The sequence below is a fragment of the Leptodactylus fuscus genome, chromosome 7, assembly GCF_031893055.1.
Source record: "Leptodactylus fuscus isolate aLepFus1 chromosome 7, aLepFus1.hap2, whole genome shotgun sequence".
Classification (NCBI taxonomy): Eukaryota; Metazoa; Chordata; class Amphibia; order Anura; family Leptodactylidae; genus Leptodactylus; species Leptodactylus fuscus.
In genome coordinates this window covers 124,839,450-124,854,204 of record NC_134271.1, presented here as the reverse complement: position 1 = coordinate 124,854,204, position 14,755 = coordinate 124,839,450, and the positions used below count along the sequence as shown (strand labels likewise).

Here is a 14,755-nt window from a genome sequence, read left to right as displayed (position 1 = left end):
TCATCTGCTATAGTGATATAGTATCTGTTCCATGCGCTCTTGTCTTGTTTTACGCACCTAAATTGTACATTGTTTACTTCCTCTAAGCTCTACTGCCACATGGCCATTGGATCCACCAAGAGAGGAGAAGCAGGGATGGAGGCATATCCGAATCAAGCAGACTGGGAAGAATGCTAGCGGACAGACCCATTACCTATCCCTGTCTGGCTTTGAATTGTATGGCTCTGTTTCAGGAGTATGTGAAGACCAGTTAGGTATGTCAGCAAATCATTATGGTTAATGTAAATTGCCTGTTATGTTTTTATCTAAATGCTTTTGATGACACACTTAAGCTGAACATACCCATGATGAATGGCGGCCAAACCCCTACAATTTTGGTGGGATTGACTGATATTTAAAGGGATTCTATCATTAAAATCACATTTTTTTTCTCGTTCACTTAAGAAATAGCCTTAAGAAAGGCTATTCTTCTCCTACCTTTAGATGTCTTCTCCGTGTCGCCGTTCGGTAGAAATCACGGTTTTCTTGTGTATGCTAATGAGTTCTCTCGCAGCACTCATACAGCAGTGGGGGCGTCCCCAATGCTACAAGAGAACTATCCAGCGCCGTCTCCATTTTCATCAGGAACGGCCTCTCTATGCGTCTTCTTCCGGAGCTGGGTTCAAACTAGGCCTCGGGCAGAGCAGACTGCGCATGGCCACAGGCCACAAGAAAATGGCCACTTACTGTGTAAGCAGCCATTTTTCTTGTGGCCGCAGTCAAAACCCCCCTCACTTTGTACATTTTACCACTTATTTACCCCATGGGAATATCCTTGCAGTTGGCAGTGCACATGCTGAATTGTCTTCCAAGGCACATAAGGCTTGATAACTGTAGTAATTGATACTAGATGCACTTTTATTTCACATTTTCATCTCTCAAGTTGGTTTTGGTAACCGTTTTTTTTTTTTTTTTTTTTTTTTTGTTTTTTTTTTAATCCCTCTCCCCCCTCCCCCCACCTTATTTAGGTAAAGCAGCCAAAGAAGCAGAAGCTAACTTGAGGCGCCAGAGACGTCTGGTCCGCTCCCAGGTTCTGAAATATATGGTGCCCGGAGCAAGAGTCATTCGTGGCATTGATTGGAAATGGAGAGACCAGGATGGCAGCGCTCAGGGAGAGGGCACTGTTACAGGAGATTTGCACAATGGTACGTATATATTACTCCTGCTTGTGTAGGGGCCACACGCCACCAAGTGCTGTGTGTTTACGCTGGATAGAAGCACGAGTGCTGCACTACTGGCTCTTATTACTTTGAGTACTACTTGTATTTCTCATATGAACTGGCCTAACATTCAGTATATGTCATCTTCCCTGCTCAGGCTTCATTTCTTGATACTTTTGCTGCTTCATTTATAATACGATATTTGCTACATGTCTTCAATAAATTCATATTCCTATTTGAAATTAGAGCTTTGGTTGATCTGCAGTGTGACCCCCAGTCTGAAAATTCAATATATGCTGCTTTTTTTTTTTTTTTTGCATGCGCTGACTAGTAGTTATGTGTTGAATTCGGGCTTTTTTTATGTGAGAAGCTTGCTATGGCTTTATCTCTGCCTGATTCCAATCAAATCTTTTTTGCTATCTGCTCTTCCGTCTTACACGCTACTATCCCTTTCCAGGCTGGATTGATGTCATATGGGATGCCGGTGGCTCTAATTCTTACCGCATGGGCGCGGAAGGAAAATTTGACCTGAAGCTGGCCCCAGGTTATGACCCAGAATCTGCAGCGTCATCCAAACCTGTTTCATCCACTGTTGCAGGCACGCCACCCTCCTGGAGCAGCTTGGTGAAAAACAACTGTCCCGACAAAGCGCCTCCCCATTCCTCTTCAACTTACACAGTTGCTGGAGGTGTGACTGGTTCCTGCAGTCGCAAAGGGAGCAGCAGCTCTGTCTGCAGTGTGGCAAGTAGCAGTGATGCCAGTGTGACCTGTGCCAAGACAGAGAGAAGGGCAGAGGAACCAGGCTCTGATTTACATCATGATCCAACCCTTGTGCTGTCTTCTAACCCAGCAGCCCCTGGCTCTTCAACTTGCCCACCAGGAGGAGAGCAGGTGGGTGAAGGAGAGAGAAAGACTGGCGAAGCACCCGCTATATCCATGGGCATGGTGAGCATTAGCTCACCTGATGTCAGCTCGGTGTCAGAGCTAAGCAACAAGGAGGCCGTTGTTCCCAGACCCCTGGGGTCCTCTGCTAGCAACAGGCTGTCCGTCAGCTCTCTGCTTGCTGCTGGAGCGCCAATGAGTTCCAGTGCCAGTGTTCCCAACCTGTCTTCACGTGAGACATCCAGCCTGGAATCTTTTGTAAGGAGAGTTGCAAACATTGCGAGGACAAATGCCACCAATAACATGAACCTTAGTCGAAGCAGCAGTGATAACAACACCAACACTCTGGGAAGAAACGCAGTGAGCTCTGCCAGTGAGTATTGCTATGGGATATTACATGTGCGCTATGAAATATTCCTAGTACTATGACACATGTGCAATGGCAGTATGTTATGAATGGACTTCTCTGAGGTGTGCTTCCTCCGAGAGTTGCGTGATGGTTTGTCGTCTCATGTGAATGTCATAAATGAGTTTGAAAGGCTGTCAGGTGAAATATGCCGACAAAACAACTCGTGGTTCTTGGTTGGGCACCTACAGACATATGGGCACTTACCATTTTTTGGCATTTTTAAAGTTTTCAGAGGAAACAAAGCAGTTCTTATATGCAGTATACAGATTACATTGTAAGTGCTGCAAGGATGGTGCCAAAGCTGGAAAGTGCTCCAGATCACTCTGGGAAAAGTCACCCAATCCCTTCCCTTGTCTTCAATTGATGGCTCTATTACTGAAAGCTGCATTGAAATTGCATGTATTCGCTTTTCAATTCTAGTTCAGTATTATTCCATTGCAATGTGACATCTCCTAAGTCCTGGTGCTGTCAGTCACAGCCAAGGGTGTGGGATTTACCAGTGAGACCGGGAGGCTTGGAGCACGTGCTGGACACCCGACTGCTTTTGTATATGCCATTGTTTGCTCTGCCAAGTTGATAATAGGGTAATTTCGCCTGACAGATTCTCTAGAAGGGTTGTCCCACAATGGACTGTACCACCTATATACAAAATGGGTGATATATGAGTGAGTGTTGGGGGGCCTCAGCCATGCGATGAAAGGGCTTTGAATGTAGCAGTGGTTTCATATATGCCCCAAAGCTTCTATGGCACTGGAGTCTGTTGTCTCTGTCAGCCCCATAGACATTGAAGGAATGGGCATGACTACATTTATACTCCTCCAAACTGGGGTCATGCAATGAAGAGGAACTCGGACGTTCTGGAAACCAAATATTTCTCATCTTTAACTTTGCTTTCACTCTGTTTTCTCCCAGCCTCCCCACTTATGGGCGCACAGAGTTTTCCTAATTTGACTACAACAGGAACCACATCTACTGTTACCATGTCTACATCTAGTGTTACGAGCAGCAATGTGGCCACAGCCACCACCGGCCTTTCCGTCGGTCAGTCCCTCAGCAATACTCTAACAACTAGCTTGACATCCACATCCAGTGAAAGTGACACTGGCCAGGAGGCTGAATATTCACTGTACGGTAAGTTTGGGATTAGAATGGAAAACCAAGTGGCACATTCTAATGGAATGATATTGGATAAGTGGTAGAGGAGTTTGACGTTTATTCCATATTTTGTGTCCTACAGATTTCCTGGACAGTTGTCGGGCAAGCACACTCCTGGCCGAGCTGGATGATGATGAGGATCTTCCCGAGCCAGATGAAGAAGATGACGAAAATGAAGATGACAACCAGGAAGAACAGGAGTATGAAGAAGTAATGGTGAGTTCTCATCTAAAGCTTTAATGGCTTAGTAGTAGTAGTATTATTTAGGTATTTGTACTGACATCCTTACTTGTGGTTAGGAGGAAGAAGAATATGAGACCAAAGGTGGCCGCCGTAGAACATGGGATGACGATTATGTGCTAAAAAGACAATTTTCTGCTCTGGTACCAGCCTTTGATCCTCGTCCTGGAAGAACAAATGTTCAGCAGACCACAGACTTGGAGATACCAGCTCCAGGTAATATGAGGATTTGCTAGGGGGTTCACACTGTACATGACAATAGGTGAAATCCACTGTAAAACTCTGAACTTTGTTTAAAGCGCTGCAGGAAGAACCACGATGTGTTTCCGCCACGGTTTTTCCCACAGCACTTTGTAGCTGCCTTAGCCTTTAAAGGTTTTTGGGGGGGCTTTTTAATTGATGACTTGTCCTCAGGATAGGTCATCAATCGAAGATCAGTGGAAGTGACTGGGCTCCAAACACTGCCATTGTGCTTGGTTATTACTGAAGAGGCTGCAGTCTTTTCAAATAGCTGATCAGCTGGGGCCTGAGTGTTGGACCCCTTCTGATCTTTAATTGAAGACCTATGGTAAGAGGCCAGGATAACCCCTTTAAACTTTCTTCTGGTTATTTGTTGCAGGTACCCCTCACTCAGAACTTCTGGAAGAAGTTGAATGTGCTCCAGCTCCTAGGCTCGCTCTCACTCTGAAGGTGACGGGCCTGGGAAATGGACGTGAAGTCGAGCTTCCACTCAGTAATTTCCGCTCCACCATCTTCTACTATGTGCAGAAACTGCTGCAGCTATCCTGTAACGGAGCCATCAAATCAGACAAACTGAGGAGGATATGGGAACCTACATACACGTAAGGAGGGCTCTGCATAGACGGCTGGGGTAGTTTGCTACATGGGATTAGGAATAGACCTGTTACCTTATTTTAGCTGATTGGCTGATAAAAGTTGCATAGAACATTATGGGATAGCCTACTTCTTATTTTCAGGTCTCTCAATGCTTTTTTTTTTTCTATGTGAGCGTGGTTTTACACAAAGATTTGATCCAAAGCCAGAAGCGGGTCCAGCGGGAAGGAGAAGTCTTTCCACTTCTGGCTTTGGCTCAAAAATTGCCACCAAATCTGCAGGGCTTATGAGAACAATTTTGGGAACTGCTTAACTATCTACTTGCTCATTGTCGGGTGTGTAAATCAATCTGCAAGTGTTTATAGACTTTCCACTTTATTCCATGATACAGAATTATGTACAGGGAGATGAAGGAATCTGATAAACAGAAGGAGTCGGGCAGAATGGTAAGTGTCACTTCTATAATTCCATGTCATTGCCTTAAGAATTTGCTTCCATTAAGATGGTGAGAATGTCCTCTAGCACATAGTATAGTTTTACATTGGAATGTCCACAATAGTCGCCGGCTCAATACTTGTCCGGCTGACAACTATTCCTCGTCACTTCCAAGGCTGCATGTGATCTCTGTAGGGAGGGTTGAATAAGCCAGACACTTCAAGGAGCAACTTATATCTACTGTGAAAAAGAGGATCAGACATGGAAGATTCAACCTGCTCAGTCCTTTCTTCCTTAGATATTATCTCTGGGAGAGAGTAAGGCTAAAGCCCCACGTTGCGGAAACGCAGCTTTTTTTGTTGCAGAATTTGCTGCAGTTTTTTGAGCCAAAGCCGGGAGCAGAAGGGAGAAGTCTAAGAACTTCCTATATATTTCTCAATCATTTTGTAGCCATTCTTGGCTTTGGCTCAAAAAAAAAAAAAAACCGCAACAAAAAAAAAAAAGCTGCGTTTCCGTAACGTGGGAAACTTAGTCAACCAGTCTTTGGATGACTTGTTTTCTGTATATGGAGCCTGAAAATGGTTATCCAATGAGGAAGATTTATTTCCTATCCTGCATCAGAGATAAGGGTCCTACCACTAGTACCCCCCTACTGATGTTAGGGATATGCTGGTCCTTAGAGCCCCCACCCCCATGTCTATGAAGTGGTCCCACGTGCGAGTCCCAAGTACGGTGCTGTCTCCATCAATCTAATAGAATGTATTCATTCAAACAAGAACCAGGAGCCCCTTTACTTTTATTAGTCCCTTCAGGTGGCCCCAGTGAATATGTCTTACCTACCCTATAGATAGGGGATAGTTGCCCATCTTATAGTTATGTAATAAATCATGTTCATGGGACAATCCCTTTAAAAGTGTTATGCCACAAAGAATATTTATCCCCCTATCTTATAGGTACAGGATAAGACCTATTCATGAGACAACCCCATTGACAGATTGTAGGGGCACTCTGTGCTGTCCTGGGGTTGTCTCATGAATAGGATTTATCCCGTCTCTATAGGATAGGCTCACTCTAGTCCACTATGTGGCATGCCTACATTCAGCTGAACCCCTGTTCTCAGGGTATGGCATATTTATCCTCTATCCCGTGGATAGAAGATATTCTCCATGACACCTCTTTAAGTTGTATCAGCATGTTAGTAATATTTCCATACAATCTGTGCATGACTATACTAAAGAAAGCATACCGTGTGCCCTGTGCAGTTTGTTGGATTGCTGGTTAAATGTGTGACTCCGATGCCACTAACTGTATCCCCTATTAACCAATGGTTTCTGGACTGGCCAGGTAACGCCACCTTACCCCTTGAAGCCTCTACAGCCGCTCCTTTTCTTTTGCTTTTATGACTCGTCTCTTTAGCTTAGTGCTAGGAGGTAATGGACATAGGAAGGAGTCTCATCCCAAAATCCAGAATTCCATTCAGTTTCCAGTAGTAGAGCAGATCTGTCCAGCTGTGATATTCAGAGCTGAGATATCCCTTAATACCGCATTCCCTTCTTCAGGGCTGCTGGTCCGTGGAACATGTGGAGCAGTCACTGGGTACAGATGCTTTGCCAAAGAATGATCTGATCACCTATCTGCAGAGGAACGCAGATCCTAGCTTCTTGCGGCGCTGGAAACTGACTGGAACTAACAAGAGCATCCGAAAGAACCGCAACTGCTCCCAGCTTATCGCTGCTTACAAAGTAAAGCGGGGCTGGGGTGGCTTGGAAACTTTAGTTTATGCTTGGCTTGTGTGTCGTGTTGTTTTTTTTTTTTTCTGTGTTTTTTATTTTACGATATAAGGGGAAATGGAAATAGAATTTGTTGAATTTTAGGATTCCTAAAGAGGACCTGACGTCATTCCTGACATGTAAGAGTAAGTAATGGTATAGCCCAGGGGTAGGGAACCTTTGGCTCTCCAGCTGCTGTAACTACAACTCCCAGCATGCTCCATTCACTTCCATGGGAGTTCCCAGAACAGCAGAGCCAGTATGCATGCTGGGAGTTGTAGTTTTACAACAGCTGGAGAGCCGTACGTTCCCTACCCCTGGTATAGCCCATGTGGAGCATCTCTCCTTAGAATTATGTTGTCACGTTCCCCTGTTATTCCTATGAATAAACTGACAACTGGGCGTTTCCAGTTGGGGGATGTCCTTGCATTCTCTGATGGTTGAGCTGATGATGTCACGGTGTGGGGACACACCCCATTGACAAAGAACATAGCGGCAACCAGTTCTTCTTAGTAGGAGTAAGAGGGGAAAGACGCAACACAGAGTTGTAATAAAAGCAGGGGATACGTGTATTTACTGAAACGGACATGTCAGGACAGCGGATGGTCCAGGGCAGGAGAGGTTGGACCATTCATGGTGTAGTTTTGGGCGGATTCTAGTGGCCCCATATGTTCTACAGTCTACTCTTGGATTGAGTTGTATATGGTTCAGTATACCGATCGTATGGGTAGCTCACAGGGGATGAATGGGGTACAGTTTTGCTTTCTGCCTTATACATCATTCTTCTGCTTGCAGGACTTCTGTGAGAATGGAAGCAAGTCTGCAGTCATTCCGGCCACTCTCGGCACAATACAGAGTTCTGACATTTTAAGCCATGGTCGGGAGCAGCCACAAGCCAAGGCGGGCAGCGGCCAGAATTCGTGCGGTGTAGAGGATGTCCTGCAGCTCCTTCGCATCCTTTATATAGTAGCCAGTGACCCATACTCTGCTAGGACACCACAAGAAGGTGAGTTTCTCTAGGTTTATGTCACAGTATATCATCTCTGGTCTTATTATCACTGACACTTGCGGACATATATTGACTGTTTTCTTTTTGGTTTTTCTTTTAGAAGGTGATGAAATGCTTCTATTCAGTGTTTCCCCAGAGGAATTCACCAGCAAAAAAATCACAACCAAAATCCTGCAGCAAATTGAGGTACGTGTTACGGGAATCTTAGAGAAGACTTATATCCTATCCACGGGAGAAGGGTTACATGTCTGGTCACTGGGTGTCCTGACTCTGAAATCCCCACAGAACATGAGACCGGGTCCACTGCCAAAATACAGGGATCCATGATCTCCAGCAGTCTTGTAAAGATTAATGGAGTAACATTTGCAAGACTCCTGGTGCATTCAGACAGGGATACAAGGGACCCCGTTGTCATGATCGACGGGGGTTCCACTGGTGGGACTCCCAGAAGTCACACACAAGATTAAGTTAATGCTTCTATCTTTGTCTTTGTCATTACAGGAGCCGCTGGCTTTGGCTAGTGGAGCTTTGCCAGATTGGTGTGAGCAGTTAACCAGCAAGTGTCCCTTCCTTATCCCCTTTGAGACCAGGCAGCTGTATTTCACATGTACAGCGTTTGGAGCATCCAGGTATGGTTATAAATCCCGATGACATAGTACTTATTACTCAGGGTTCATCTGATGGATTGTAGGGCTTCTCCAAGAAGTTAATCGATCACTTGCTTCCTCTAGGTTTTTGGTTTGTTTTTCTGCCATCTTCCTCCTCTCCCGTGATCACTGCTTTGTTACCTGTATCATGGGGACTGGCTTTACTATTCTGATGATGTATTCAGTTATCCCCTATATATCCCCTAACATTGAACACTGGATAGGCTTTGTGACTCTGGACTGCTGGTTCCTATCATGAGAACCAGCTCAGAACTTGGTTTAGTCACATAGAAAACCCGGGAAAGAAGGAAGTGACAATGGAGTACCCCTTTAAACAAATTGCCTTTTGGTATCTTCCTATATAGCACTATTTCTAGCTGATGTTTTTGGAGTTTTTAGCCATATTGTGTTAATGCATCATGTGATGGAATTTACTTCTATTCTGCACAGAGCTATTGTGTGGCTGCAGAACAGACGGGAGGCCACTGTGGAGAGGAGTAGGACCGCCAGTGCCGTCCGTAGGGATGATCCTGGTGAATTTAGAGTTGGACGTTTAAAGCACGAGAGAGTGAAGGTTCCTCGAGGAGAATCCTTGATGGAATGGGCAGAGAATGTCATGCAGATCCATGCAGATCGCAAGTCTGTGCTTGAGGTAAGAGTTCTTCTTCTTTTGATCCTTCTCTATAAAGTGTAAGTGTGATTTTGTATTTCCATTATTGGTTATTAGAATGGTTTTATGGCTCTTAAAGGGGTTGTTCTGTGTGATGTCACATTAAGCACCAAGAGAGGCAACTGCATGCTAGCTGGGACGGTTTGCCAAGGCAGATGTCCACTGCCTACCCAGAATTATGCAAGCGTCCCATATAGTAATATCTCGCCTGTGCACACAGGGCAGCATAGGCAGCTGGCAGATCTGCTTCAAGAACAAAAGTCCTGATGCTCATGTAAATGGGGCCTAGGCTATGTATTCATTCATCACTACTTTTCTTGCAGGTGGAGTTTCTTGGAGAGGAGGGGACTGGGCTGGGCCCTACCCTTGAATTTTATGCCCTGGTGGCAGCAGAGTTTCAGAAAACAGACTTGGGAATTTGGTTGTGCGATGATGACTTCCCTGATGATGAATCTCGACAGGTAACAAGTACAGACTGTTTTCTAGAGGGTTGTAGAAATAGGGTAGTCACGGTCAACCTGCCGTACTAGGGCACAAGGAGGTCTTAGGAGGCAGGTAACCCACTGTATTAGCTATTTTTGACACTGTTTTGGTGAACCTGGACCGCCCATGCACAATCATTCCATTGAATGGCCAACCTCTAATGCAATTGTATGGCCAGGCACCGCTTCTCCATGACAATAGCTGAGGGATTAAGGAAACTTTTTTATTCATATTCTGTGAACAAGCAACTTACGTTGTTGGGTGTGTGATAAATGTGTGAATGTATATCTCACCCCTTTATTGAGATTTGAATAGAGGTGACTGCGTCCTACAGGCGTCAACGAAACGGGTGCACAGTGACCTCCATTCTTTCTCTGAGTGCAGTGGAGGTGAGGGGCCATACATCCCCCAACCCCCCAGCCATTCTTCATCTAGTTGGCGATGCCATAAATCTTTGTTTTGGCCACTGAAGACCACTTACAGATAGTCATGCCCAAGTGTTACCCTCTCTCTGTGTCTGTGATATACCAGGAGCGAATCCTAGTACAGTATCTAACATCTGTATTTTCTTCTAGGTTGACTTGGGTGGTGGCTTGAAACCTCCGGGATATTATGTGCAGCGGTCATGTGGACTATTCATTGCTCCCTATCCTCAGGACAGTGAAGAACTGGATAGAGTAACCAGGCTTTGTCATTTTCTGGGTATATTTTTGGCAAAGTGTATACAGGACAATCGCCTAGTAGACTTGCCCATTTCTAAGCCCTTCTTCAGGCTCATGTGTATGGGGGATATCAAAAGCAATATGAGCAAACTGTTGTATGCCTCTAGGGGTGAGGAAAGTGAGCACTGTACTGAAAGTCAATCTGAAGCCTCCACAGAAGATGGGCACGATGCCCTCTCTGTGGGAAGCTTCGAGGAAGACTCCAAATCTGAGTTCATCTTGGATCCACCAAAGCCAAAACCACCAGCCTGGTTCCAGGGTATATTGACATGGGAGGACTTTGAACTTGTAAACCCGCACCGTGCACGCTTCCTCCGAGATATTCGTGAATTGGCTGTGAAAAGAAGACATATTCTGAGCAATCGCAGCTTGTCTGAGGATGAGAAGAACACACAACTCCAAGAGTTGATGCTAAAGAATCCCTCTGGATCTGGACCTCCAGTCAGCATTGAAGACTTAGGGTGAGTTTGGGGGGTGGTATTGCTTTAATGGAAAGTGAGGTTTGTAAAAGAAGATAGATAGATTTTTTTTTTTTTAGAAGATTTTTCTTCTAAATCAACTCTCTTATATATTTGCTCCTCAGAGGGGTTTTCTGGGCTAAAAGTATCTATGACCTATCTTAAGGATAGGTCATTTATATGGGATTGGCAAGGTTTCAGGAGCTGATACAGAGAATGGAATAGGAAGCAGACAGTGTCGTTCTGTGTAGTGGACAGAACAGGTACTGCAGATCATTTCTCAATCTCTTAAATTGGGACCTGAGCTACCTTGATTCAGTTCAGCCGCAGCATAAAAATGGAGATATCCACTTCTTGCTCTCTTTTCTGGGGTCCCATGTACCCTACTTGAATAGATCACTGGTCAAAGTCCTTCAGTATAGAGATTGAGTGGAGCAGTAATGGAAGGACCGGTCCCCATTTTTATGATCATTGGGGTCCCAGTTGTTTAACCTACACTGATCATACAATTATCGCCTATCCTGCAGATAGTATGGGGAAAGGAGACTCCTTTAAAGGGGATGTACCATGAATAATTTACCTCTATTCAGAGGTTAGTGCTGGTCTGACACCAATCGTTGGGACCGATAACAAGGACAGTGGAGTGTACTGCCGCTCCATTCATTTCCATTGGTCTACCAAAAAAAAGTTGAATACAGTATTAACTTATCTTTGTCAGTCCTATACAATGAAGTGCAATACCACAATATATGACCATTAGTGGGACTACCACCATACAGATGTCCCCCTATCCTGTGCATAGGGGAAAACTCTTGTTCCTGGTACAGTCCCTTTAATTGCAAAATTTTCAATGGAGGATTTGTAAAATCCTCTCACTTTCTTAAACTATTAACCTCTGCCTTTTTAGGAAATCTCTTGACTTTTGCTGTTTTTTTTCCCTTTAATTTAGGCTTAATTTCCAGTTCTGTCCCTCATCTCGTGTTTATGGCTTTAGTGCAGTAGACCTGAAACCTAACGGCGAGGATGAGGTAAGCAAACGAAAGTCTACAAAAATCGGCAGCCTTTCCTTGTCTGTAAAGAGGAAATTCTATAAAGTTGAGTAATTGTTTTAGGGAAAATTGTGCGGCTTTCTAACATGTCTCCATATGACTGCACTTACACTTCATGGATAGAAATCTACTTTATATAAACCCGTCCTGATCTTATCTGACACGAAGGACTCTCATACCCACAGCAGTGTCAGGACTACAAGGTCTGGACACGTCCATAAGGATGGTGGGAAACTGAAATGTGAAATATATTAGAAAATACTATCTCTTATAATGGATTAGATGACTGTATATGTGCGGAGCACTCACTTAACTCCTCCTTGCAGATGGTGACCATAGACAATGCTGAGGAATATGTCGATCTGATGTTTGACTTCTGCATGCAAACTGGTGTCCAAAAACAGATGGAAGCATTTAGAAGTGAGTCAGTGGGGGTAATGTATGGGATTGGTACAAGATCAATGTGCTAAAGGGGTTGTCTGGGAGAAAAAAAAAAAGAAACGACCGGCTCCCATTGATTTCTGGGAGCCGTCTTTTTGGTCAGGATCTTGAGGCAGATACGGCCTCAAAATCCTGACCAGAAATCTCTGTGTGAACGTACCCTAATAGCAGGCATTGTGGTAAAATCCCTACTCCAATAGATAGGTAGTAGTGATGGGTCGAATAGTATTTGATGAATAGTTTCGAATACCTCCACTCCCATAGGAATACATGTAAGCGGCCGAACAGCAAGGGGTTAAGTGCTAAAATGCATTCCTATGGGAGAGGAGGTATTCAAATCTAGTATTCGCTCAACACTAATGGGTAGTCTTGTGTTACCATGACGAGACATACATAAGCATGACCGCTGCAGCCAATGGCCTCAGTGGTGATGGTAGCTTGTATGGTTCGAGTCCATGGAGGCCATTGGCTGGAGCAGCACATGGTCACAAGTTACTTATTTAGGGACTGAAGATCAAGGCTTGTCCTCACTTACTGTCCCTTCCTGGCCTTCAAAGGGTTTTTCAGGAAGAGAAAATGGCTTTCCTTTTTCCCCAGGAATAGCGCCACCCTTGTCAATGTGCTCTACATGGTACTACATCTCAGTCTTGTTACGTCAATGAGACTGTAATGCAATACTGTGGATAGGGGATAAGTTCTGAAGATGGGACGGCCTCTTTAGGGAAGCAGCTCTATTCTTCAGAGAGGGGGAAATTATAACTGGCTTGTCAGTATCACATTATTTTCTTGTCTTCTGTACTAGGTGGCTTTAATAAAGTATTCCCTATGGAGAAACTGGGTTCTTTTAGCCCCGAGGAGGTCCAGATGATTCTTTGTGGAAACCAGTCTCCCTCCTGGTCAGCCGAAGACATTATCAATTACACCGAGCCCAAACTAGGTTACACGAGAGAAAGGTATGTGTCTGCTGATGGGCGAGCCACGTCCCTGCCAGAGGTGGTGGAACTGACCCTCTATGTCTATACCAATGAAACTATATACAAGTATTTCACCCTAGCATTGAGGTGATGCTCTATAAACTGACCATATGTGACCTTTCCTTTCTTGTAGCCCGGGCTTCCTTCGTTTTGTACGAGTCCTCTGTGGCATGTCCTCCGATGAGAGGAAGGCTTTTCTACAGTTTACAACTGGGTGCTCTACATTGCCCCCTGGAGGCCTAGCCAATTTGCATCCACGTCTAACAGTTGTGAGAAAGGTGAGATCTGCAAGATTTAAATTTTTTTTTTTGCTTTGAATAAATTTTTATCACGAGGGGGAAAAAAAATAAGTAAAAATAATGCATCATATGTGTATGGAGGGCGCAGTGTAGCCGATTGACTTTTTATTCTATAAATATCACTGCAGGGCAGAACTTTGGGGGTTAACAAGAAGGGAGCGGTAAGTTATTTAGTGCCAGGGGGAACTCTTTGTTTAGGATCCTCCTCACTCGGTTGGTGGGTGCTTACAAAGTCCTCACTACGGGGGACCTGCAATATACTGTATAATCACAGATTGTGATTGGGAGATGTGTAATTCTTTGTTTCTCCTGTGGGGGCACTTAGTTAAACTGGTTAAATAAGCTGTAGGCTGTGGCAAAACCAGAGACCTTTCTAACACGTAGGGATTTTCCAGTGGATTTACCTTGTGTGTAAATACCCCATGGCTCCTCATGTGCATTAAAGATGGCCAGACATATTAGATCATCAGAAATGAATGATTTCAGGTGGTCGACAACAGATTTTGTCCTGCTGGATACGATTGGAGTTACCAGTGTTTGCCATGATAGTCCAAAAGCCAACTAGTGAACTCACAAACTTGTGCTTTTTTCATGTATAACTAAACTGCCCCCCCGATCAGAGACTTGGTACAAACAGTCCCGTCAACGATTGGACGGCCTTGTAACCAGTCTCATCTGTATGGCTGGCCTTGCCCCCCAAGTCAACAAAAGTGCTGCGTTGTGATGTCACTTTGTGAAAGACCCCACAAAAGAGCTGTAGGGAAGCTTCTCCCAATAAGAATATGCCACAATCAGACGTTTAAGATGCAGTTCATTTTGCTTTTGATACTGATGACGTAGCCAAAGAATAGCTCATCATCAGTATCTGATCTGTGGGGGTCCAGTACCCATGACCTTAACAGATCTGCTGATTCGGCTGTCTCTGGCCACTGGATGCTGCAATGGTGGATTGGAAGCAGACGCAGCTCTGCCGTCCATTGTATAGCGGTGCTGCAGGGATCTGAAGCTCCTCATTTGCTTCCATTCATCATTCGCCGCTGTAGCTTTCAGGGCCTAGAGGTAGGCAGAACTGTGCAGGGT

At 44.7% G+C, this 14,755-nt stretch overlaps 1 protein-coding gene across 2 annotated transcripts in view; it reads left to right on the top strand.

Annotated features, from left to right (window-relative positions):
• HECTD1 (HECT domain E3 ubiquitin protein ligase 1) overlaps positions 1–14,755 on the top strand; it is a 48,700-nt gene that overhangs the window by 31,598 nt on the left and 2,347 nt on the right. Inside the window, exons 23-41 of one of the 2 annotated variants that reach the window (XM_075282954.1) lie at positions 88–254; positions 1,008–1,184; positions 1,798–2,454; positions 3,403–3,621; positions 3,728–3,861; positions 3,945–4,101; positions 4,505–4,727; positions 5,111–5,165; positions 6,714–6,896; positions 7,719–7,929; positions 8,033–8,118; positions 8,434–8,561; positions 9,030–9,231; positions 9,573–9,710; positions 10,308–10,915; positions 11,862–11,940; positions 12,288–12,381; positions 13,205–13,355; positions 13,510–13,654. In XM_075282954.1, coding sequence (XP_075139055.1) covers positions 88–254; positions 1,008–1,184; positions 1,798–2,454; positions 3,403–3,621; positions 3,728–3,861; positions 3,945–4,101; positions 4,505–4,727; positions 5,111–5,165; positions 6,714–6,896; positions 7,719–7,929; positions 8,033–8,118; positions 8,434–8,561; positions 9,030–9,231; positions 9,573–9,710; positions 10,308–10,915; positions 11,862–11,940; positions 12,288–12,381; positions 13,205–13,355; positions 13,510–13,654 — 3,814 coding nt within the window. Of the gene's footprint in view, positions 1–87; positions 255–1,007; positions 1,185–1,656; positions 2,455–3,402; positions 3,622–3,727; positions 3,862–3,944; positions 4,102–4,504; positions 4,728–5,110; positions 5,166–6,713; positions 6,897–7,718; positions 7,930–8,032; positions 8,119–8,433; positions 8,562–9,029; positions 9,232–9,572; positions 9,711–10,307; positions 10,916–11,861; positions 11,941–12,287; positions 12,382–13,204; positions 13,356–13,509; positions 13,655–14,755 lie in introns of both variants that reach the window. The other variant, XM_075282953.1, reaches the window with a different exon arrangement.